General features: G+C 42.1%; 1 protein-coding gene across 1 annotated transcript in view; it reads left to right on the forward strand.

Moving 5' to 3' along the window:
* The window catches only part of FBXW8 (F-box and WD repeat domain containing 8), a 119,896-nt gene that overhangs the window by 45,037 nt on the left and 47,230 nt on the right, over window positions 1-27,629 (forward strand). The window contains exons 4-5 of the mRNA XM_044290739.1: window positions 1,547-1,635; window positions 26,434-26,591. Of these exons, the coding sequence (XP_044146674.1) occupies window positions 1,547-1,635; window positions 26,434-26,591 (247 nt within the window). The remainder of the gene's footprint in view (window positions 1-1,546; window positions 1,636-26,433; window positions 26,592-27,629) is intronic.

Below are 27,629 nucleotides of genomic sequence, written 5' to 3' on the forward strand. Positions count from 1 at the left end.
AAATCAATATGTAAATTTGTTGGATTTAAGAGCAAATGGATATTATGGGATTACACCAGATTATGCTTATGTAAGTGCACTGTTACTCTCCTTCACTCCATTGCAATAGATGAATTTGTTCCTCTTGCTGAACATCTCCGCTTGGTGCACCTGGCGCCCCCTGTGTCATCACTATCGGCTCTGAAATCTCGGGCAAGAGGGGGAGTTGCTGGGCGGTGGCGGTGTTATTGGCGGAGCAGTGGTGCACCAAAGGGAGAAGAATTTAGCGGGATTAGAGGATGGATTTTCACAAGAAAGGTATGGTTATGTTTGGGGGCACCTAACCTAAATGATGGTTTGCTTACTTTGAAACTGATTTTGGAGGTGACAGACGCCCCTTTAAGTGTTGTATATTGGTTCTTAAGTAAGATGATACCAGGACAATGATATTAGTGTGACGCCTTTTTCTTTTTAATGCTCTATTTAATGCTTATTAAACAAGAAGAAAATGTATAATGGCAATGTATACGTGTGTGTGTGTGTGTGTGTGTGTGTGTGTGTATATGTATGTGTGTGTATATATATAATATTTATATAAATAATATATGAGCAAACATAATAGTAGCAAGACACATTAGGTAGACTTATAGTAAATATCCTGATAAATTTAAGGGGTTGTCTGCTTATATTAAGTTATCCACAGGAAAGGTAGTCATGTACCTAGTGGACATGGACATGTAATGAGAGCAAATACTGACCCTTTTTTTGGCTTTGATTGGTGTAGTATCAGATGACTGTTATGGAATGAGATGGCAAATCTGATGTGGATTTTTTTGAATCTGATTGATGTTAAGGATGTCCCATCAAATCCACATATGGCCTAGTTCCATTGTAATGTATTGGGGCTAATCCACTTCTTTGCCATGCCGATTTAAAAATCCGCAGCACATTCGTCATGTCACACTTTTTTTGTTGTTTATTTTTCAGCTGCATGCGAATGGGGCATAAAATACCTGTGTCATATGGTGGATTCTGTCGGGATTTAGCTGTGGAATCTGCACCTAAATCTTGACAGAATCCCAAACGTGACCTAAGAATTCCAGACAGACTAATTAAACTATACTTAGGCTCTGTTCATACTGGCATCATGGCTCCAGTTTTTACAGGATCTGAGGCAGATATGGTCTGTCATAATCTCTTATGAAATGGTCTCCATTTTTTGTTCATTGACTGATGAGATTTTCATGTTTAACCTTTTTTGTTATTAGCAAAGCAAATGCGCAGAATGCTATGGTATTCTGGCCATCAAACAGATCTCAAGTCCCTCGCTATGTTCAGTAGGACATGTCATCCAAAATAACATATCAGGTTTTTTAGAGTCTAGTTCTTGCTTGAAGCTCCTAGTTCAGCTTGCTTGTCTGTGTAATCCTTGTGCTGTCCAGGGAACCCCATAAAAGCTGTAATGTTCTCCTTCAAAGGATCTCTCCATTCATGTTTGCTCTCTTGAAATGTTAAATGATATAGACATGCTCTAAATGAAAGCTTTGTTCATGGTTTTCTGTTTCAGAACCGAACTGGAGCTGTTAGCCAACTGCAGTATGAACTTGGGAAGGTGCTCTGCGATGTCCATGCCTATGATGGTGTTGTCCTCGCTGGGTAAGATCAAGAAGTAAAAGAAACACCTTGTAAACTTATACAGAATGCATTCATTACTTAAGGGCTCATGCACACGACCGTATGTATTTTGCGGTCCGCAAAAAATATGGATGACGTGCGTGTGCATTCCGTATTTTGCGGAACGGAACAGCTGGCCACTAATAGAACAGTCCTATCCTTGTCCGTAATGCGGACATGTTCTATTCTTTTGCGGAACGGACAAATGGAAACAGAATGCACATGGAGTAACTTCCGTATTTTTTTTTTATGTGGACCCGTTGAAAAGAATGATTCCGCATACGATCCGCAAAAGAAAACGACCACACACGGAAATAAAATACTTCATGTGCATGAGCCCTGAAGTTTATCAAACCAGGTATTTTGCCTGTGGGGCTAACCCTGCAATTTAAAGAGCATACCGTCCTGATGGGGATTTGTGGTCATACATATGCAAATTATGTTTAAAGTGCTCCTAGGGCAGTGGTGGCGAACCTATGCCACGGGTGACAGAGGTGGCACTCGGAGCACTTTCTGTGGGCACCTGCACCCTGGAAAAAGTCAATGGTGTACCAATACGCATTAGACTTCTCCTGCCATTCATCAGCGCAGGGAGCACTATGGAGGCACGGGCAGCGCACTGAATGTAGGCAGACTATTATAGCTAAATGATAAAGTACATGGAAGATATACTAGATTGGACTGTAGGGTTCAGGTTAAATTGACGTGTTGGCACTTTGCGATAAATAAGTGGGTTTTGGGTTGCAGCTTAGGCACTTGGTCTCTCAAAGGTTCACCATCACTGACCTAGGGCAAACCTGGGCCACTGGATGCACCTTAGCATCTGCACTCTGCAGCATTGGACGCTCCCCTTTTGCTTTATTGACAGGGCCAGGCATCAGAAGTGTCATTACAGGGCCAGGTGAGATGATGCTGCTGATGCATAGCCCTGTCAGGCAAACAAATCTGAGAGTGTCCAGCATTGCAGAGTGGAGGAGCTAAGGTGCACCAAGTGGCTAGGGCCTCCCGTCAGTGCACTTAAGCCATCAATTGCATATGAACTAAAACGCCAATTGCGCTATAACTGCGTTACAGATCATCTTAAGAAGGGTATGTTTTTAATCAGCAGGGTTAACCCTACCTGCCATTATGCCTGGTTTGAATAGAGTCAATCCTGCTGTGGAACCTTTCAGTACTGTGACATCCTTTCCCTTACCTTACACTATGTTTTTATTCAGCTCGTAGAACAGATAAGGAGTGGGAGATCACACTTACAGACACACGAGAGATGTTCACAAGCAGTGTAGAAGCAGTTCTTTTATCCGGATCTCAGCTAGCTCTGACACCCCCCACTTCCTCTCAGCCGTCTTCTGTCTCTCTTACCAGGGACGGATCTTGCCTGACAACAAGCAGTCAGACCGCTAGTGGCCATGACTTTACAGCTTTTTTCAGGTTGATGCAGGCAGATTATTTACATGAAGTGATTTAGAAATTTGCTAGTTAGACAATTCTTACATCACAAGAAGAATTGGATGAATTATTACAGTGAAACATAGCTTTTATTACCCTTAAACTAAAATAAGTAAAGGTAAATAATGGTTAAATGTGCTCAAAAAAAGGTGAGAAAATAAAGCAAAATAATCAGAAAAAAATATATAAGGAAAAATTGTATAAATATACCAGAAAGATACAAACATCTAGATGGCAAATTGAAACATTCTTACCAAATCAGACGTATAGGAGAAGCCATGTATCTACTGGATCATTGTCCTTCTTGATAACAACAACTGTATGGTGGAGTGGGAACTCCTTGAGTGTGCAGGTATTCTTCAGGACAAAAACGAAATTACCCTCAAAACATGACCCTACGTAAGTACGGGAAGTGGGCTAGTAGTCCCTGCCCATCAAATACGGAGCACCCGCCCCGATAGAGGCAACCCCACCAGGAATCTGTCCCTGGAGGGGGCCGTATCCCTAAACGTATCCCTCACTACTAGAGATGAGCGAATTTCATATTTTTGAAATTTGTTCACGCTTCGTTTGAATTGAAAGGGGGTTCTTAGCAATATTACTTTTTTATAAGGCTTTCACATGGTTCAAAATAAAAATTTATCCATATTGACCCTCACCGATCCTCCATAAATGCTGTTCCAATGCTGCTCTGGTTAGCACTGCTCTTTACTTGCTGGCCCTGATTTGACAAGCAGGAGACCAAGTAATGTCTATCACCATGATTATCTGATTTGGCCTGTCCTAACATTTCGGGTGTATTGAGCTGGACCCAGGACGTCAGCGAGCAACGGAGCAGCATTGGGATGGCAGGGGAGGCGGATTGGTGAGTATGGCTTCTTTTTTTATTTTTAACCCGCTTTAGGCTATATACTATTAGACAACCCCTTTAAGACCCAATTAATTTGGAATATGATCAGTGAAAGACTGACAAGCAACTCCCTAAGTAACTATGTTTTTGATTAATTTTTGATAGATTGAATCCATGAAACTGGTCGATTTCAGTAGATTCTTTTGCTTTTCGGAAACGGGCCATTCTTGCCTCTCTTGTTCCTATTTCTCTCACTCTTCTATCCTTGTCTTTCCCATTCCATCCTTTCTTTATTAATTCAGAGAGTATGGACGATTTTGGTGATTTTTTTTTTGTTGTTGTAATGAACCACATATAATGTGGTAGAAGGGTCTTTTCTGGTCGGTGGCCACAGTGTCAGACTGAACCAATGCCAATGGCCGAAAATAAAACTAATTTAAATACTGTATTTATAGCATACTAAACATACAGTACATACCATAAATGTCTGGTTACATTTCCAGCACTCTCATGGAGAATACATGAAAAATACATGTGAGCATAGACAAGACATACCGTATTTTTCGCCGTATAAGACGCACTTTCTCCCCCCCCAAAAGTGGGGGGAAAATAGCACTGCGTCTTATACGGCGAATGTAGCTTATTTTGCCCAGTTTTCAATGATACACCCGCCGCGATGCCGTGCGGCGGGTGTATCAGCTGTGAGGGAGGAGGGGCTGGGGGCGGCATCTGCATTTATAATGACAGCGGGGCCCGTGCAGTGACTGTATTCTACTACATGGGCCCCGCTTACTGTATAATCATATCCCTAATAGTTAATCGTTGTATGCATGTAAAAGCATAATGAGCGCTGTGTATTACAATTAGAAGCGCTCGCCGTTCGGAGCAGAGAGGAGGCAGGCCGGGAGGACGGGCGCTGGCAACGTGAGTCATACGTCACGCGCCTGTGCCGCCCACTTTATGAATGAAGCAGACGGCGTGGGCGCATGACGTATGACTCACACTGCCAGCTCCCGGCCTCCCTCCTCCCTCCTCCCTCCTCTCTGCTCCGAACGGCGAGCGCTTCTAATTGTAAGTAATACACAGCGCTCATTAACGCTCATTATGCTTTTACATGCATACAACGATTAACTATTAGGGATATGATTATACAATAAGCGGGGCCCGTGTAGTAGAATACAGTCACTGCACGGGCCCCGCTGTCATTATTAAAGCAGATGCGACCCCCACCCCCATTATAAAAGCAGATGCGACCCCCACACTTATGGAGGGGATCTGTGGATGACACATAGCATAAGATGCTATATATGTGTCATCCACAGATCCCCCCACATAACTGTCATACACAGATCCTCATAACAGTGCCATCCAGAGAGGATCCCCCATAAGTGTCACCCACAGATCCCCCATAACAGTGCGTCATCCACAGATCCCCATAACAGTGCGTCACTCACAGATCCCCCATAACAGTGTGTCACCCACAGATCCCCCATAACAGTGCGTCACCCACAGATCCCCCATAACAGTGCGTCGCCCACAGATCCCCCATAACAGTGCGTCGCCCACAGATCCCCCATAACAGTGCGTCGTCCACAGATCCCCCATAACAGTGCGTCGCCCACAGATCCCCCATAACAGTGCGTCGCCCACAGATCCCCCATAACAGTGCGTCGCCCACAGATCCCCCATAACAGTGCGTCGCCCACAGATCCCCCATAACAGTGCGTCGCCCACAGATCCCCCATAACAGTGCGTCGCCCACAGATCCCCCATAACAGTGCGTCACCCACAGATCCCCCATAACAGTGCGTCACCCACAGATCCCCCATAACAGTGCGTCACCCACAGATCCCCCATAACAGTGCGTCACTCACAGATCCCCCATAACAGTGCGTCACCCACAGATCCCCCATAACAGTGCGTCACCCACAGATCCCCCATAACAGTGCGTCACCCACAGATCCCCCATAACAGTGCGTCACCCACAGATCCCCCATAACAGTGCGTCACCCACAGATCCCCCATAACAGTGCGTCACCCACAGATCCCCCATAACAGTGCGTCACCCACAGATCCCCCATAACAGTGCGTCACCCACAGATCCCCCATAACAGTGCGTCACCCACAGATCCCCCATAACAGTGCGTCACCCACAGATCCCCCATAACAGTGCGTCACCCACAGATCCCCCATAACAGTGCGTCACCCACAGATCCCCCATAACAGTGCGTCACCCACAGATCCCCCATAACAGTGCGTCACCCACAGATCCCCCATAACAGTGCGTCACCCACAGATCCCCCATAACAGTGCGTCACCCACAGATTCCCCCATAACAGTGCGTCACCCACAGATTCCCCCATAACAGTGCGTCATCCACAGATTCCCCCATAACAGTGCGTCACCCACAGACCACAATTAGTTCAAAAACCACCAAAAGCACACCTTTTGGTTCAAAATATTTTTTTTCTTATTTTCCTCCCCAAAAACCTAGGTGCGTCTTATGGGCCGGTGCGTCTTATAGGGCGAAAAATACGGTAGTTAAGTAAATATCTCAATCGCACTCCAATTTCAATGCAGAAAGGTCGTTCTTTAATTAGAATAGGCAACTTAACAATACGGTGTGACGTTTCGGTCCAAACATGACCTTTATCAAACTCAGGTTGCCAGGTGGGGAAGCGGATAGTGAGCAGGAAAGATAGGTGGAAAACTTCACCCCAGAAAAGCTGCATAGACAAGACATAGACACACTTGTCATTTTACCAGATGGTTGGGAGCCGCACAGAATGGCACCACGGGCTGCATGTGGCCCCTAGGCCACAGGTTGTGCACCCTTGGTCTAGACATTTTGAACCCTGAGTATCTTTGCAGCTATGTAATCTGCCGTTGGGTTACCGCTAACCGTACACCACGTTTGCCAAGTTCTCTTTTTGTTTGCGTGTATAACACTGAAGCAAATAATGACTTTTTGATAATGCCTTGTACTTGTAAAATTGTTTGTGAAGTGGCTACTTCTTCTTTTTCTTAGCCACGAAACAAGGTGTATTATTAGTAGAAAATTAGTATTTTGCTTGTAACGTAAATTCTAGACTTTTTCATTTTCTGTTCAATATTACTCATTTCTTAGAAATGAGGTTAAGAATCTTCAGAAATGCAGATTTTTCTTATTGATCTCATCCAGCTGTGCACATTTTTTTGCTAAGAGAAGGCGAATCTTGTGTTGATCATTAAAGTTTCATCAGGCGGTTACGATGCTTGTTTTCTGGGTCAGACCTCCAATCCCTTTTCATTTGAGACACAGTTGGCTGCGGTTACCTCACTCCCAATCAATGTTGTATACACTGGCCTTTCTACAGTTACATTTCCCGCAGGAGCGTCTTAAAGCCACAGGGCTTTCTGTCTTATATTCTGAGAACATGATATCTTTTTGTAAGAGTTCACTTTGGGACATGACTTTTTTTTTGCTCCCTAGGTGTCACATTTGCTGTGTTATTACTTCATTTTTTTAATAGATTTTGTGTTGTACACAATTGGATTTTGAACAGTAGTCACAAATGATAGAATATGACTATATACGTCTCTCTATTACTTGCTCCAGTCAGACTCCAAACGCCTATTCTACTTCTGTACCATTTCAAGCAAATGTACAGTCAGGAGCTCCAAAACGTTCTGTAAGTTAGTACATATAGGGAACGATTACCTCTCTTATTTCCTCAGATTTTGACATTTATCTGCTTATCGCCATTAGGGCTGAGTTTGTCTACAGGGAGTCTGAGACACACCTTCTGTCTCATCATTGGCTGTCTCCTCCTCACTGCAGATCTGACTCCTCAGATTGGCGGTGGTGTATAAACATAGACTCATCAGAAATGATGGAGAGATGATTTCTGGTACAGCTAGGGCCTAATGGTTATAAGTCAAGGATTATGAAATTAATAGAGAAAAAGATGATTTTCAGGCGACTACCACTGCCACAATGATGGGAATGAACCTTAGTAAGAGGGTGCCAGGAGGGTTGCTTTAGCAGTGAAATTAAAGGCTATGAACATTTTTTTCATGATTGCATTTTACTCATTTTGGGCTAAAAATTATTTTTTTCAGTTGGCTGAACATTTTTAATAAGAGCTGTTTTTGAGATACAAGAATTAAAAAATAAGTCTGTTTGCAAGGTGTTTTCTTTGAATCCCATCATCTGACGGCTTGTGTAGCCATATTCTTATCCATTTCTTAAGAATATTAAATAAGTATTTATCAGTTCAAAAGTTTAGAGATAAGAGATACACATGAGCTGTCAGCTGATAGATTCAAAGAAAACAGGAACTGCAGCCTCTAAACAGACTGATTGTTAACACTTAAAGGACCTTGCGATTTAGTTTTTGCATTTTTCACTCCCCGCCTTCCCAGTGCAATAACTAGGGATGAGCGAATCGACTTTGGATGAAACATCCAAAGTCGATTCGCATAAAACTTTATTCTAATACTGCATGGAGCAGAAGCTCCGTACAGTATTAGAATGTATTGGCTCCGATGAGCCGGTCATTGCTTTGCGAAGTCTCGCAAGACTTTGCGCAATAACTTCATAAATTAATTGCTATTGTAAAAAAACATTTCCCGAACTCTGCTTTTGTTCCAAAGTACCACTTGGAACCGAACCCAAGTTCGGGAAATGTTTATTTATTTTTTTACAGTAGAAATTAATTTATAAAGTTGTTGCGCAAAGTCTCGCGAGACTTCGCAAAGCAATAACCGGCTCATTGGAGCCAATACATTCTAATACTGTATGGAGCTCCTGCTCTGTACAGTATTAGAACGAAGTTTTAATGCGAATCGACTTCGAATGTTTCATCTGAAGTCAATTTGCTCATCCCTAGCCATAACTTTTTTTATTACATAGATGTATGAGGGCTTATTTTTTTGTGGGACACGTTGTACTTTCTAATGGCAGCATTTAATATTGCATATGATGTAGTGGGGAGCTGGAAAAAAAATTCCAAACGCAATTCCGCCACAGTTTTATGTTTTTATTTTTTATTTTTTTATGGTGTTCCGTATGCAGTAAAATTGACCTGTTACCGTAATTCTCCAGGTCAGTACGTCATTACAAAGTCTTGTATATTTTTTTTGTGTTTTAACACGGTAAAAAAAAAAACTTTTGAAAAAAAAAAATTCTGACCCCTATAACTTTTTTTTGAAGTTATGTGTAAAGAGCTGCTTGAGGGCTAAATTTTTTGTGGGGTGATCTGTATTTTTCAGTGATACCATTTTGAACTGTATGACTTTTTGATCACTTTTTATTAAATTTTTTAGAGGCGAAGTGTCAAAAAAATTGTGAATTGGCCATTTAGATATTTTTTTTTTTTGTTACGCCATTCGCCATATGAGATAAATATTGTTATATTGTAATAGTATGGGCGTTTTTGCACACAGCGATGCCAATGATGCTTTTTTTTATTGTTTATGTATTTTTATTTTGGAGAAAGGGGGGTGATTTGAACTTTTAATATTTTTTTTTATCTATTCTTAAAAACGTTTTCAAAGTATTTTTTAAAGTCACCCTGGGTGACTATAACTGGCAACCATTAGCTTGCCCATTGTGTTCTGTGATGGCTATATAGCCATCATAGAAAACACAATTTACTATATTTACTATATAACATCTATATTCCAGTATTAGCTAGCGGAGCCTTCTTGAGGATCCGAGCTAATACTGGCCTGTAACAGGCTCCCGGATTTCAGCCGCACGTCTGCACTGCTCAGATGCCATAGTCACATTTGATCGCATACATCCGCCCCGGGTGTCTGCTGTTTGAAACCGCAGAAACCCGGCTGCTATGGCGCCCTCTGCACACATGAGCAGGCGTCATCGTTAAAGTGGCGACTTTCCACAGTACATGTTTGGCAGAGCTCAGCAAGAGGTTAACTGTTGACCATTTTTAATATTCCATAGATACATTTCAGGAGATCCCATTGATGAAATCTGTAATTTGGGACCAGCATTGAAGGAAAGGTCTCTATAGAGCAGTGTTTCCCAACCAGTGTGCCTCCAGGTGTTGCAAAACTACAACTCCCAGCATGCCTGCACAGCCAAAGGCTGTCCGGGCATGCTGGGAGTTGTAGTTTTGCAACAGCTGGAGGCACACTGGTTGGGAAACACTGCTATAAAGTACTCCAAAGAACTTGTCCATTCTCTTGACATGCTTCTTTTAGTAAATGGTAAAATAATATTGACTGGAAATAATGCTAGATGCCATTTTCTTGTGCTGTTTCTCTGTTAGTCCTCCTGGAAATGTATGAATAAATTGACAGCTGAGCGTTCTCATTGATGTATTACGTAAATAAAGTGTATTATTTATTGATTGTACACATATTATGTTACATAATACATTTTTTTTTGGTGCTGAAATATTGTAGTTGTATTTCTTGGGTATAATATTACGGTATATAATAGTTTTGTTTCCATATCTTTGTAGTATATGAGAACATAAATGCAGCCTCATAAGGTACCTGCTAAGAAAATCAACCAGTGCTGTCCCATCCAAATACTTATTTGTTTTGCTGCAGGTTTCCCGCACTAAATGCTTCTCTCTTTCCATATGCTTGTCGTCTTCTTTTCTTATCCAAAGACATGACATCACCATTAAAAGATCATATTACTAAACAAAGAATGGGGTCCAGTTACAGTAAGTGTTCAGTGAATGCTGACAACTTCACCCTGAAGCGTAGTATAAGCAGAGAGATGGTAAGATATCTTTACAGAAGCCAGTTGTCTCATCGCACCCCACCCCTTTGCTGTCCGCTATCTCTTTCAAAGGAGCTTTTAGATGTCTTGGGGGTTTAGTAATGTGAGATGGCGGTTACCTCAACAAAGGGTGACGGTCGGTCATGGTTTACAATTTATATCCCTATGTAAAAGTTACCTTGGCACATGGCTACCTCAGGCGCTTGTAAATCAAATAAAATTGGCCTACATGGCTTGGTTCTTCTCTGTTGGTTGTAATGTTCTGCTCTGCATGGCCTGGTTCTTCCTTGTTGCATGTAAGTGGCTTTAACAGTTGTCAAAATGTAAAGGATCCGCTACCGTAATTCACTATTTCTTATTAGACAGAACAGTGAGCATTTTGCTGACTTTTAATTTCTGCTACTTTTAACTGTGCGGTTACTAAAAAGATTGCACAGATATCACAAACTCCTGTAAGGTAGAGCAGTCACAGTGCATCATTTGTATCCTTTATTTATGGGCCACCATGCCTTTTACCATGCTTGTGTGCCATGTCATAATATTAAACGATTTCTAATATCTGAAATGTTTTTATTCCGGTCTACGTTTTTTTTCTCTCTGAGAAATGAAATTATTGCTCTGCAGGGTTGATTGATTTTCTAGATATACTCATTATAGGTGGCTTCCGGGTCCGCATTTCCGTTCCCGAAAAAAATAGAACATGTCCTGTTCTTGTCTGCAATTGCGGACAAGAATAGGCATATTCTATTAGTGCCGGCGATGTGATGTGTGAATGGAGCCTAAGCCTGATCAGACCCTCAGAGTCTGTCAGGCTTAGATACATGGCAAGCCTGGATGCCTTTGTAAGGAGTTTGGTTGCCATGGCAATCATCGGCCCAATGCCATCGCAGCGCTGCCGCCAAATGGGGGAGAGAGGGAGACCCCTTTCTTTGTTGATCCCATGGATGCTGTGGGTGGCTGCTGACCGCAACAACTAAGGGGTAACGTTCCTGAGATCAGTGCCAGCACCAATATTGGTCTTTGCAGCAGAGTGTTGGCTGTATGTTACAGCTAACATTTGATGCTGATGGCAGCGGCTCCGTTCCTGAGGCGCTGCCATCACAGCCGCACAGTGGGCAGACTACATGGAGGGCAGTAGGGGGCACTAGGTGCACAAAGGTGGCCATGCCTGATCTCCAGAGTGGAGATCAGAGCCTGAGACCGGTGTTGTTACACTACCACAGTCTGGGATTGGTTAGTCTGCACAGACTAACCAATCGGAGCGATCGCCAACTTCTCCTGCGTCTCTGCTCTCAGTAAGAACGAAGACTCTGAGGCTGTGACACTTTATGGTGTCACAGCCCCGGTTAACAGTTCGGGCGTAGCTGTATGTCTGATTGCAGCAAGTTACATGAAATCTGGACGTACAGCTACATCCATTTGCAGCAAGAGGTTAATATCTAGACACTAAAAAGCCACTTTTAAGTGGTCAAAGAGGGTTTTGAGCCCTCTATCTGCAGGTGTTTGAATGAAGCAGTGGTCATGTATGCGCCCTACCACTCCCTTCAGTATCTGTGGTGCCAGTGGAAACGTTGAGTGCTGTACTTGACGGTCATTGGAGTCCCCTTCTATTGATCCTGGGAGTCCCAGCATTGGGTATTAGGGAGAGAATGACAAGTTAGTTTTTTTTGTTTGCATAATTCATACCTTTGGCAAAAAACACAGACCGAAACCTCAACAGAAACAGCAACTGTGAAATCTTTCCCACAAAAGCTAAAGACTAAACTTTCCAGTTGTTAAGACTTTCAAATGTTAAAGACCTAAAACAGAGACTTTGTATTCAATCAGGATGCTTTAGTCTTTAGTCTTCTTTCTTTAAAGGGGTTGGCCCACAAAAGTATTCTAGATTTTTCAAAGGAGCACTTTGATCTGAATACTTTTCTACTTGCATGCAATTAAAAATGTTGTATAGTCACTGAGTTATTCAATAAAATCTATTTGTATAGCGCTAACTACTGTTTACTCTGTTTATTATTGGCGTTCCTCAGGGCTCAGTACTAGGTCCTCTACTCTTCTCCCTCTATACAACCCCGATCGGACAGACTATCATTAGATTTGGCTTTCGATACCACCTCTATGATGAAAACACCCAACTATACACTTAATCCCCTGACATCATCCCTGCTTTACTCCAAAACACCAGCAATTGTCTAGCAGCTGTCTCTAATATCATGTCCTCTCTGTATCTAAAACTGAACCTCTCCAAAACTGAACTCCTTGTCTTTCCCCCATCTACTAACCCACCTAAACTTGATATTTCAATTTCGGTCTGCAACACCATCATAACTCCTGTGCCCGCTGTCTTGGGGCCACATTTGACTCTGCTCTTTCCTTTGTTCCCCATATTCAGTCACTTACACGATCTTGTCGTCTGCACCTCAAGAATATCGCCAGAATCCACCCTTTTCTTTCGATGGAAATGGCAAAAACTCTTGTTGCCTTAATTCATTATCGTCTTGACTACTGCAACGCATTACTAACCGGTCTCCCTCTCACCAAACTCTCCCCCCTTCAGTCTGTTCTAAATGCTGCAGCCAGGCTCATCTATCCATCCAACTGCTACACTGATGCCACTAGTCTGTGCCAGTCACTTCACTGGTTGCCCATCCACTACAGAATACAGTTCAAAATTCTCATCCTCCCCCACAAAGCTCTCCACAGTGCTGGCCCTCCATATATCTCCTTCCTAATCTCCATCTACTACCCGACTCGTGCTCTCCGTACTGTTGGCAACCTAAGATTAATATGCTCCAAAATTCTTACCTCTCACTCCCGTCTTCAAGACTTTTCTTGAGCTGCACCCACTCTCTGGAATACTCTGCCCCGGAAAACTAGGTCAATCCACAACTTCTCCACCTTCAAACGTGCCTTAAAAACACATCTTTTCAGGCAGGCCTATCAAGCTACCTAAACTGACTATTCCCTGACTAAACCTCCCCCCACCAACTCCTCTGGCCTAAACTCGATCCTCTAGTAGTCCCAAACCCGAAACAGATCGGCCGGCACCACTCCTGTCTGTTCAATAATGGCTCAAATCCTACTTATCACAATCCACTACCTTATTCCCCCAATTCCTCATAGATTGTAAGCTCTTGTGAGCAGGACCCTAACTCTTAGTGTTTCAGTTGCATATTTTGCACATATTTTTCACATTTGTTTTGTACATGAACCCTATGAATTTGTAAAGCGCTGCAGAATATGGTGGAGCTATAGAAATACATTTTATTATTATTATTCTTTGGACGCCCATGTTCAGTGAGGTGGATGTCACAGAGGTGGATGTCCATGCTCTGTTCCATGCTTCAACTGCCACCAGCCATGTTTTCTGTTAGAAGCTGTCACAGTTACAGGGATATAGCTGTAATAGAAAGAACACACCCCTCTAAGCTGGTAGCTTAAAATAAATGTAGCAGAGCAATTGAAGCAATGAATGTGGAGATGTTTTGATCGATGTTCGGTACAGGGCTGATTCTAGCTTTTTTTAGAAAGAGATTGTCAGACAGAAAATATCACTATCATACAGGACTTAAAGCAATCTTATAAAACATATTAAATATCTTTATTAATTGCAAAGCACAATAAGTGCTTATTAAAACCAATTAATATTTGACGGTGTGAAATACAGGATCAGGCAAATCCAGTATACACCCCAATAACATGTAATAAATAATTACAACAGTAGGAGATATGCATTAATTGATGTATTAAAGCATTTGTATTCATAATTGCACTACAAAATCCATCATAAATGCATCATAATGTATGGTCCATAGTGTGCCAAAATGACCCTCTCAGATTGTTCTACATAATTAACCCAACACAAGCCATGAGATCGCCTCTGAACCACACTGTCCACCACCCCAACGCGTGTTCTGCAGTCTTATACACTGGATCTGAACAGCTATTCATTATGTATACATACAATTACTTTATTCTATTGACGAGTAAACCAATGAAAGTGAATTGTCTATTACAGAGGGATTTTCCCTGGTATGGGCCGGTGTCTGTCGAAATACCGGGCTATATCTTAACCTTTATTCTCTTTTATATGCAGTAAACATGGCTCCAGTTCACCTATAGTGAACTTAGTGTAATAAGACAATTTTTTCCTGAACTAAGTTTTACATTTTTAAGAAGAAAGGACATTTTAAATGCATGGTTTCCAGACTTTCAGAAATATATTGTGAGACAACTCTAGTTTCATAAAACATCTAACATGTCAGAAGTTTTTATTATTTGGGACCCAGGCCCAGTGACAGCCCCTAGCTGTATATGACTTGGTATGGCGGTAACCATGGCCAATGCTGCTCTACTCCTTCTGGTGGGCATGGCTGACGCTTTGCTTACCCACTCCAGAGTCCCAGCTGCTCCTGGCCACCAGATTTTATTGGATTGCTGAAATCATGCCTGCTCTGAACTAGATCTGTCTCTGACTGTAGTTTTGCCTGATCCCCTGGTGTTTCTCACCGGTGTGTCTTGATCGTCCTGGATCAGCAGTCACTTGAACAGATACTACTGCAAGAGGTAGTGGCCTGATAGTATACTAGCAGTGGAGTCCAGATCCCTGTGAAAAGATTAAAGGGTGAAGACCAGAGGGGCTACTTTGAAGTAGCCCCAAGTCTGATTTGTTCAGATGACAAAGTGGATCCACATCCACTTCCTAACACGGCTGTAAGTTTGTTACTTATTAAAGACTTCAGTTCGTACATGGCTCAATGAAGGGACCCAACATATGCCACTGGTAGCAAAGAGAAATTCTAGAGGTGTCAAAGCCGGGAACCCACCAATTGAAACATCTGACAAGTCTCTAGGACACGTCAGAAGCTTTATAAAGTGATTGATACCCTCTAAAAGTTATGTAACTTTGCAGACACACTGATCCTGAGTTTCAGCATGCACTATAACCCAGAGCTGCATGAACATTTCACCTGCAGAAGTCTGGACATACATCCGTAGAGGCAGTAACTCAAGGACAGTTAAACATAAGTAATATTGTACAATTACCAAATTCTATATAGCAAAAAATATGGTATCAGTAGCATGAGAAAAAAAAGGTGCCCTGAAAAGTTTGGGCATCCACCAGTGCATGTTCCTCTTCAGCATTGTCTCCACATAGACTTGTGGTGGATTCTACTATGGACTGCCAATAACAATGTTATCACTGTATAAAAAACATTAATGCACAAGTATTCAGCTTGATGCTTATGTCACTTGGTTGACGTTTATATGGGGGAAAAGTCAAAGCTATTTATCCCAAGTTTTTTTCTTTATTGTGATTTGCTGGGTTCCAGAGAGACCTCTATTTGCGCAGTGTTTTGGACGGTGGCTTGAGATTCTTTGGACATTACAACTTATGTAATTGTAGATTTAATCTGGATTTAATCAGAGGGAACATTCACTTTAAGCTTGCCTTAGACTTAGGCCACTTTCACACTAGCGTGTTGCTAGTGAAAGTAGTGAAAGTAGCCTGAACGGATCCGTCCAGACTTTTACATTGAAAGTCAATGGGGGACGGATCCGTTTGAAGATTGAGCCATAGTGTGTCATCTTCAAACGGATCCGTCCCCAAGCGGTCTTCAGACGGCGCAGGCGCACTGGAAGGAGCGGCCGAGCGAGGTCCTCCTCTCAGTGCGCCTGCGCCGACTAAAGACCGGTATGGCGCAGGCGCGAGATTTGGAACGCAGACAGGGCCAGCCTTAGGAGCACAGCGCTGGCCCTGTCAATCAACAGAAGGAGGGGGCGTGTTTTTTTAAAGGAGGATGTGGCGGCTACCAGCAAGCAACCGCCCTACTTGCTGGTAGCCAGGTAATTAACATATTATAAAAGTGCCATTTTTAAAGAAACTAAACCACAGAAAAATGTAAGAGCACTATATATTGAATAATCGCACTATAAGGATTTTAATTAGCCCAAAAATGAAAAATGACTACTGGTGGGGGGAGGGGGCTGGGGTGACAGAAGCCCTTTAAGGGCTATAGTTTGAAAAACATGACTTTTGGCAGTTTTCCCCATAGAAAACGAAAACACAAAAAAAATCTAACAAACATAATAAAAAGCCAACATGTCGCATAAAATAGTAGCAAAAATTATTTTGGTAGCTCAACCAATAAAAACATTTAGGGCTGATTAAACCAGCTCGTGTACTAAAGCAAAAAGAAATTGTAATTAAAGGGATTTTCTAGTATTTTGATATTGATGACCTATCCTCAGGATGTTATCAGTATTAGATCGTTGGGGATTTGATACCCTGCACCCTTGCCTATTATATCTTTGGGAGTAGCTTTGGCATCGGAATTACATGGCTACTTCCATTGCGTAGTGGACAGAGCAGTTTACTGTAGCACTACTCCCATTTACATGAGTACATTTCCCATATCGGGTCTCATTTGGTCGAATCGGCTGTCAGATTCGATGCAGTCTGAATAAATTTGGTCCGAATTGAAAGTGCTCCATTTGCCCTGAAAAGTATTATGACACTCTGAGGTCTCCCTGTATACAACTCCTTTCAAGCTCTTTAATTCTACGACAACATTACTAACCACAAAGTGACAGTAAAGGTCCATTCACACGTCCGTAGTGTATTGCGGATCCGCAATACACTTGGCCGACACCCCCATAGAACTGCCTATTATTGTCCGCAATTGCGGACAAGAATAGAACATGTTCTATTTTTTTCCGGAGCTGCGGACTGGAAGATTGGGTCCGCGCTCCGGAAATGCGGATGCGGACAGCACACTGTGTGCTGTCCGCATCTCTTCCGGCCCCATAGAGAATGAATGGGTCCGCACCCGTTCTGCAATTTGCGTAACGGATGCGGACCCATTCTACGGACGTGTGAGAAGACCCTTACATACAGTATATGGCTATGGGTAAACGGATGGTATCTGGTGGTGGCCAACAGCCTGTTTCAAAAAACACTGCACTGTTGGGTTTTATATTTAATGGGGAAAAAAAACTGGTAAAAAAGTATCGCTGTTTGGTGACAGATGCCTTCTTCTCCATCTTCTGAATTGTAAAATAGTGTACTACAATTTATGTAATTCATTGAATTTGTTGAAACCCAAAGTTTTTGAGAGATTTCTAACAGATTTTATTTGTTTAGGCTACTTTCACATCTCCAGTGACAATATCCGGCAGGCTGTTCCAGCAGAGAACAGCCAGCCGGAGTTCACCGGATCCAGCATTGCCGGATTCTACAGCACCACTGGATACCCATTGACTATAATGGTTTTTTAGCAGTGATCCGGACGTTTTCCGGCATAAATGCCAGCCTTCGGCCAGGCAAATACAGTTTCATGCAGTGCTTTTTGTTTCCCCGACAGCCAACATTTAGCTCACCAGACATACTAGAGATGACATGTGAAATTAGCCTAAGCAGCTGATCGGCAGAGGTATGAGGTGTCGCACCCCGCCGATCTGATATTGATGGTCTATCCTGAACATAGTCCTTTTAATATAAAAATCCCTTTAAAGTTCAAAGTTCATCAGCTGTAAGCAGAAAGAGAGCGAATGACAGAGATATGATGTACTCCACACAGTAAGCCTTCTTCATTATAAAATGGTATATGTATTTAAATTTGGCTCCTAAATGTTTCAAGGCCAGTTCTAATTTGGTGCACTGAATTGTATTCTGGTCTACCGTAAAGTTTACCTGTTCATGCGATTTATTACTTGTGAAGTCTAGATCTCTTATGGCACAATTGTTTTTACGTGTCTCTGCTTGTATTCTATTCTTTAGGGATAAGCCGTGTGCTTACATGTAAGTCTTGTACTGGACACGTATATGTAACTGTTCCTGTTGGTTGTATTTAATGGAAACAAAATACAACTATGATTATTTATGGTACCTTTAAGGTGTCAGCAGTAAAAACTAAAATGGCTTAAAATGTGGAGGCCAAAATTGAGTGCCCAACGGCTGACAATTAGCCGGCCTGTCAGCACCATTTCTCCATCATTTGATTGTGGTTGGCATGAGACCTCGATGAAGACATCTGGGGCCCTGGAGGGAGATTGCGGCTATTTTTCTCCCACCGCTGGACCTCTTTGTACTGGATGATATCTGTCTGTATGTTAGCCAGGCTGGCTTAAAAGTTGGCATTCCATTTTTCCTGTTCTGGACACTTCTTTGCTTTTTCAATGCCACTTCATTCACAATCCAGCTCACAACTGCAGTCTTTCCTCAAATAAATGGCAGATATAATGCAAACTTATATTTTTTTTTCTAATTTTCCCCTTTACCAATACTTTGTTGGTCAAGCTTTTTCTCACTTTGGAAGCATGGGACATGAAGGGGACATTGCCAGTGTGACCTACTGGTTCCAGGAAATGCATTAGACAGATTATGCTACTATACTCCTCAGCTGTCACACAGCTACTCAGCTGCTATATGTGTACAAAAGCACATCCCAACTGTCTCCTAATGAGGCATGTAAAAAAAATATTAGCAACCGTGCCATGTCACATCTCAGACTAGGCTCTTTAATTCCAATTTTTTTTTAAAGTAATTGTTTTGTTAGCATAAAATGAATTGTGGTAGGTAGGTCTGTACCAGGTGTGCCCTTTAGTCACTATAAACTTGGCCTTCATGCCGTGTATGTCTATATAACACTGAATGATCCCATTATATTGGTCATTTTTAAGCAGAATGTATTGATTAAAATTATGTAGTAACTATCCTTCATAGGGAAATTTTTCCCAGAAACGGGTATTTTTTATACTTGGTATTCATAGAAAACTATTTTGAATTACTTTTGGCTGTTTTATGTTCCATTTCGGCAGTACTATATCACTGAAAATTTAATCCAAAATTCTGACCTTTTGTAACAACACAGAGAGATTAAAACTCCTAAATAGATAAGAAACTCATTTATTAGTAATAGTAGGTATAGAATTTTGGATTACAATATGTTCTCTTGCTAGGCCTAGATAAAGATCCCCACAGAAGAGCATTGTAATTAGTAGTGTATTGATTTATGCTGTATTGTTTGACCTCAGTAAATCGGCAAAAAAGAAGCTGTTTGCCTTGCCAAATACAAACAAAGGAGGAAGTTAAAGAGCTATAACAGGAAGTAGAAAACATGGAGTGACTTCAAAAGATGATATCCAAAAACCCATCCATTCGTTTCTTGTAAAATAAAAATATGTGGAATATTCACATACAGTTTATCTATATCTGATTTAGAAAATGTTGATGATAGTGTGCCTTTATTGTATGAGGAAATGTAACAATGTAGGGTCATTATTACTTTACACTCATAGGGACAACCCTGTCTGAACCCCGCAAAACATGTTTGCTTCTCCTCCACCATCCATTCCTTTGTACCCCCATGTCTTTGTCTTCAGTTTTCTGTAGCACTTCATATGGGTGTTCACGAGTTAAGTCTTTGCACTTTCATTGATTTCCCACTTTGGCTGAAATATACACCTGCTCACATTGTAAGACAGGTACCCTTGTTTCCATGTTCAAAGTCTCAGATTTTTTTCCCTAAAAACGTTACAGCCATGCTGTAGGAAAATACTATTTCTTACCTCTTTTTTCTCAAAATGTTTTTATTTTTATATCTTATTACATTAGTCCTCCTAAAACCTTATGGCTGAGCTTCAAAAACTGCCATTTGCCTCTTCTGTTCATGGTTGTTAATAACATTATCTAAGGCTATCATAATCTTCTGGGATGACAGGGTTCAGTGACTCTGGTTGACCTTTACCTGTGTTTGGTCTTTGACAGTTCATTACATGTCATTCATTCTTCAGGTGTTCAAGGCTTTATAGGGGTTGCCCAGGCAGGGCCGTCTTTAACAAGGGGCAAAAGGGGCAGCTGCCCCGGGCCCAGTTGCTCCTGGGGGGCCCAAGGCAGCTGCCTCTTGAGCCCTGCTAGCCACTGCCCCGGGTGTCAGGCTGTCAGCTACACAGGGGGTGTTTCCATGCCATGCCTGCCGGCACTCCAGGCAGCGTACTGTGAGAGCTGTGATTCTCTAGGACCTTAGATGACATCATCACCATGTGACCAGTAACCTAGCAATATTACTGGTCACATGGCTATGAGGTCATCAAGGTCCTTTCTACCAGGAGTGTTGCTGTAGAAGTTTGCCTTAACTGTGGAGCTTTTTTTGTGTAAAGATTACATCAGAAAAAGGTGACAAGGGGGGCTGTTATGCTAATATACTGTATAACTACTGTATAGTGGAGGCCTGTAAACTGTGGGTGCTATATAGTGTGGAGTGCTATACTGCTGTACTATATACTGTGGGGGGCTGTATACTGTAGGTGCTGTATATTGTGGGGTGCTATACTGCTGTACTGTATAGTGTGGGGGGCTGTATCGTGTATAGTTGAAGGTGCTGTATATGGTGAGGTGCTATACTGCTCTACTGTATACTGCGAGGTGTTGTATACTGTGGGGTGCTGTATACTGTGGGCTGCTATACTGCTCTACTATATACTGTGGGGTGCTATACTGCATACTGTGCGGTGCTGTATACTATAGGGTGCTATACTGCATACTGTGGGTTGCTGTACACTATAGGGTGCTATTCTGCATACTGTGGGGTGCTTGGGTGCCCTGTAACACTAGGGTGAGCCAAGCCCCGGTCTCCTTCCAGCCTGAGCCCAGCTGCCCAGAGCACTGATCCTGAGCCGCTGGAGTCTTCAGAACTGGAAGCATTTACAGTCATTCACTGTACTCTACCAGGTGTGTGGATTTTTTGTGTGTGTGTTGTGGTGGAGGGTGTGATTGCCTGCTAAGGTGTGGGAAGGCGGGATCCAGTGGGCCCAAGTAAATTTTTGCCCAGGGTCCAATCAATATTAAAGACAGCCCTGTGCCCAGGTCATCCCTATCTCATCGATGGGGTCCGACTCCTAGCACCCCAACCTGTCAGCTGTTTGAAGGAACCTCTGTTCTCGGTATTGCAGCTCAATACCATTCACCTGAATTGGACTGAGCTATAGAAGGCCAGTGCATGTGACTAGTGCACCACGTCCCTTTCCAGCAGCTAATCAGTGGAATTTCTCAGAGTCAGACCTCCCCCCATCTATTTATGACCTATTTTGATGATAGGTCATCCATTTTAAGTCCTGGATAACACATTTTGATCGTTTAACAGTCACATTGCAATTAGAAATACCATAATAAAATGTTTGTTTGATTTTTATTTTTTCCTTGCAGATTTTGAATTTATGCCTGAAATAAAATATATTTGGTGCACAACTCAGGTGACTCAGTGCATTTTAACCTCTTGGTGACATAACTAATTTTAGCCTTAAAGAGAATGTGTCACTGGGATTTTGTGTATAGAGCTGAGGACATGGGTTGCTAGATGGCTGCTAGCACATCCGCAATACCAGTCCCCATAGGAGTCATCCCAGAAGATTGGAAATTGGCAAATGTTGTGCCCATTCACAAGAAAGGTAGTGAGGAGGAATCGGGCAACTATAGGCCAGTAAGCCTGACATCAATAGTGGGGAAATTAATGGAAACCATACTTAAGGAGAGGATTGTGGAACATCTAAAATCCCATGGATTGAAAGATGAAAAACAGCATGGGTTTACTTCAGGGAGATCATGTCAAACTAATCTTATAGATTTTTTTGATTGGGTGACTAAAATAATAGATGGAGGAGGTGCAGTAGACATCGCTTATCTAGACTTTAGTAAGGCTTTTGATACTGTCCCACACAGAAGGCTTATCAATAAAGTGCAGTCTTTGGGCTTGGACTCCCATATTGTTGAATGGATTAGGCAGTGGCTGAGGGACAGGCAACAGAGGGTTGTAGCCAATGAAGTATATTCAGACCAAGGTCTTGTTACCAGTGGGGTACCTCAGGGATCTGTTCTGGGACCCATATTGTTTAATATCTTTATCAGCAAAATTGCAGAAGGCCTCAATGGTAAGGTGTGTCTTTTTGCTGATGACACAAAGATTTGTAACAGGGTCGATGTTCCTGGAGGGATACACCAAATGGAAAAGGACTTGGGAAAACTAGAGGAATGGTAAAAAATCTGGCAACTAAAATTTAATGTTGATAAGTGCAAGATAATGCACCTGGGACGTAAATTCCCAAGAGCAGAATATAAAATCAGTGATACAGTCCTAACCTCAGTATCTGAGGAAAGGGATTTAGGGATCATTAATTCAGAAGACTTAAAGGTAGGAAGACAATGTCATAGAGCAGCAGGAAATGCTAGCAGAATGCTTGGGTGTATAGGGAGAGGCATTACCAGTAGAAAGAGGGAGGTGCTCATGCCGCTCTACAGAGCACTAGTGAGACCTCATTTGGAGTATTGTGCTCAGTACTGGAGACCATATCTCCAGAAGGATATTGGTACTTTGGAGAGAGTTCAGAGAAGAGCTGCTAAACTGGTACATGGATTGCAGGATAAAACTTACCAGGAAAGATTAAAGGACCTTAACATGTATAGCTTGGAAGAAAGACGAGACAGAGGGGATATGATAGAAACTTTTAAATACATAAAGGGAATCAACAAGGTAAAAGAGGAGAGAATATTTAAAAGAAGAAAAACTGCTACAAGAGGACATAGTTTTAAATTACAGGGAGTGCAGAATTATTAGGCAAGTTGTATTTTTGAGGATTAATTTTATTATTGAACAACAACCATGTTCTCAATGAACCCAAAAAACTCATTAATATCAAAGCTGAATATTTTTGGAAGTAGTTTTTAGTTTGTTTTTAGTTTTAGCTATTTTAGGGGGATATCTGTGTGTGCAGGTGACTATTACTGTGCATAATTATTAGGCAACTTAACAAAAAACAAATATATAACCATTTCAATTATTTATTTTTACCAGTGAAACCAATATAACATCTCAACATTCACAAATATACATTTCTGACATTCAAAAACAAAACAAAAACAAATCAGTGACCAATATAGCCACCTTTCTTTGCAAGGACACTCAAAAGCCTACCGTCTATGGATTCTGTCAGTGTTTTGATCTGTTCACCATCAACATTGCGTGCAGCAGCAACCACAGCCTCCCAGACACTGTTCAGAGAGGTGTACTGTTTTCCCTCCTTGTAAATCTCACATTTGATGATGGACCACAGGTTCTCAATGGGGTTCAGATCAGGTGAACAAGGAGGCCATGTCATTAGATTTTCTTCTTTTATACCCTTTCTTGCCAGCCACGCTGTGGAGTACTTGGACGCGTGTGATGGAGCATTGTCCTGCATGAAAATCATGTTTTTCTTGACGGATGCAGACTTCTTCCTGTACCACTGCTTGAAGAAGGTGTCTTCCAGAAACTGGGAGTTGAGCTTGACTCCATCCTCAACCCGAAAAGGCCCCACAAGCTCATCTTTGATGATACCAGCCCAAACCAGTACTCCACCTCCACCTTGCTGGCGTCTGAGTCGGACTGGAGCTCTCTGCCCTTTACCAATCCAGCCACTGGCCCATCAAGACTCACTCTCATTTCATCAGTCCATAAAACCTTAGAAAAATCAGTCTTGAGATATTTCTTGGCCCAGTCTTGACGTTTCAGCTTGTGTGTCTTGTTCAGTGGTGGTCGTCTTTCAGCCTTTCTTACCTTGGCCATGTCTCTGAGTATTGCACACCTTGTGCTTTTGGGCACTCCAGTGATGTTGCAGCTCTGAAATATGGCCAAACTGGTGGCAAGTTGCATCTTGGCAGCTGCACGCTTGACTTTTCTCAGTTCATGGGCAGTTATTTTGCGCCTTGGTTTTTCCACACGCTTCTTGCGACCCTGTTGACTATTTTGAATGAAACGCTTGATTGTTCGATGATCACGCTTCAGAAGCTTTGCCATTTTAAGAGTGCTGCATCCCTCTGCAAGATATCTCACTATTTTTGACTTTTCTGAGCCTGTCAAGTCCTTCTTTTGACCCATTTTGCCAAAGGAAAGGAAGTTGCCTAATAATTATGCACACCTGATATAGGGTGTTGATGTCATTAGACCACACCCCTTCTCATTACAGAGATGCACATCACCTAATATGCTTAATTGGTAGTAGGCTTTCGAGCCTATACAGCTTGGAGTAAGACAACATGCATAAAGAGGATGATGTGGTCAAAATACTCATTTGCCTAATAATTCTGCACTCCCTGTAGAGGGGCAAAGGTTTAAAAGTAATATCAGGAAGTATTACTTTACTGAGAGAGTAGTGGATGCATGGAATAGCCTTCCTGCAGAAATGGTAGCTGCAAATACAGTGAAGGAGTTTAAGCATGCATGGGATAGGCATAAGGCCATCCTTCATATAAGATAGGGCCAGCGGCTATCCATAGTATTCAGTATATTGGGCAGACTAGAGGGGCCAAATGGTTGTTATCTGCCGACACATTCTATGTTTCTATTGTGTAAAAAAAAAAAAAAAGATTTGATACATATGCAAATTAACCTGAGATGAGTCCTGTATGTGAGATGAGTCAGGGGCATAGCACACAGAGCTATGGGGACTGGGTATTGTGGACGTGCTAGCGGCCATCTAGCAACCCATGTCCTCAGCTCTATACACAAAATCCCAGTTACAGGTTGCCTTTAAAGGGGTTGACCCATCTAGCACATTGGTGGCATATCGCTAGGATATGCCATCAATGCCAGATATCTCTAGACCTGGGCAAAGTCAACGAGGGCACACTTCACAAGTTCGGCTACCCTCCATTCACTTCTGTGTCAGTGGCGAAAATTGCTGAGCACTGGCTCAGTTATTTTCAGAACACCGACAGAGGTGAATGGAAAGGTGGCCGCACTTGCACAGTGCACTCTCCATTCACTTGTATGAGAGGTCCGGAAATAGCCAAGTGTGCTTGCTTGTCTCTTTAATGAATTTCCATACAAGTGATTGGAAAGCACGCTGCAAATGCACAGTGCTTTCTTCACTTTGAAGGCCCCATTCTAGAGATGGGTGCGGGTCTGAGGTGATGAAAATTGCTGAGCACTGGTTTGGCTATTTCTGGAACTCCCATAGGCTGGGTTCACACCTGAGCGTTTTACAGCGCGTTCCTATGCGCTGTAAAACGCTCAACAGGCAAGAACCAATGATTCCCTATGGATATGGTTCTCACCTGAGTGTTTTATAGCGCGTACGAACGCGCTGTAAAACGCCCTACGCCCCAAGAAGTACAGGAGCTTTTTTGGGGCGTAATGTCGCGCGTTCCCGCACATAGACTTCCGGGAACGCGTGACAATGGGTGTTTGCTTGTTTCCGGAGCCGCGTATGTAAACGCCCGATAAAATCGCGCATACAGACTCCAGCCTGTATTCTGCTGTGTTTTGATAGACTGCAGACTCCCTGTAGCCAGCTGACCTGGGAACGAAATTTTAGATTCATTGAAGCTCTGTATTTTATCATTCTGCTGATGAAGGGACTATTCCACAACAGTTGAGTACATTATAGGTTTATCTTTTAGTTGAAGTCTGGCCACAGTGTAACAGTTGAACGTAGGGGAAATGTATGGCTATGTGTTTGTGCAATGTTATCAGAGAAGAAACTAGGCTAGAGGGAGTGGTGTAACTTATGAGTCCGGGATCAGACTGCTGCACACAGGGCCTGTAACTACCATGGAGACACACAGGTCTGCACAGGAGCTGTATAAGCAGAACATTGCCATAAAATATTTGTACAAAATTTTAAAAATTGTAAACTGAATATTTTCATATTCTTATACATTCTTCATTGCCAGGTAGATACTTATTTAACGTCAGTTTCTTTTGTTTTATAGATACACCTCTGGAGATGTTCGTCTGTGGGATACGAGAACCTCAAGCCTTGCTGAATCTTTTCTTAAATCCTCCCATGCTGCTCATGATTCTAGACTGAGCCACCATGTATCATTCGTACGAATAAGCAAGTCTTTGGCTGTGGCAGCCTATGACAATGGTAACACATTTTAAGCTCTTTGCTCTGGAATTGTAGAGACATAACAGATTTTAAGAGGAGATTTCAGGTCCAGTTTCAAATTTCATAGCAATGTAATATATCCAATTATCATAAATATGTAAAGACAGCACACAATCATCTCTGTTTTGATGGGTCTAATGTTCCATCTTAAATAAGTTCAATTTAGTCCAGACAAAAGTGTAACGTATATATAAAACTATGTAAAAACAGCCCCAAAAAAGTTGAAAATGTGTCCACGGGACTCCTGGTAATAATAAAAAATAAATAAAATGTTAGTGACTTATAATTTTCTGACATAGTATAAACAAGCTGGGGAAAAGTGTCGGGTTATGCTAGACAGGAATATAAATGTTCAATCAAAACAGGTGGTTGCCCTGCCAGGTACCAGCTTTAGTTATTGAGTGTGTATGGGAAGATGCAGCAATCTCTTCCAGTGCAGCCGAACATCCGAGTTCCACTAAGGAGTAGTCTTGATCAACAACGACCCTTCTGTGGATTTTAGAGTTTGCAGCACATAGTGAAGACCCAGCAATTTTCCATAATATAACACTTTTTTTAAATTATACTCACAAAAGTATAAAATCAACAGGCTTTGAACAATCGTCAGTACACGTCCATATTCACAAGGAACTACTGTGGAAACAAATAAGTCTGAATAAACTCTCAAACTGGTGTTAAAATTGAGAATTTAGCTAATATATCCTTATATGAAGCCCTACATATCTGAGCCCGAGCACCGCGCCAAGGTATCTCAAGTAGCTCGGGACCTAACGCTAACCTACCTGTGCAGGTAGACGAAGCAAAGCAAGACACAAAAAGAACCTTAAATGATAAATGATCCCCACTGTGTATATGGCAAGATCGTAGAAGTAACCATATATAAAACTGGATAATAGCGCACATCATAGACCGTTATCTACACTGTATCCCTTATTGTGCACCTGCAGAGATAGCAGTATGTTAGTCAATAAAATTGTTTCAGGAACCTTTTTCATGTTCTGCTCGTCCGCTACAAGT

The sequence above is a fragment of the Bufo gargarizans genome, chromosome 1 (genome assembly GCF_014858855.1).
Source record: "Bufo gargarizans isolate SCDJY-AF-19 chromosome 1, ASM1485885v1, whole genome shotgun sequence".
Taxonomy (NCBI): domain Eukaryota; kingdom Metazoa; phylum Chordata; class Amphibia; order Anura; family Bufonidae; genus Bufo; species Bufo gargarizans.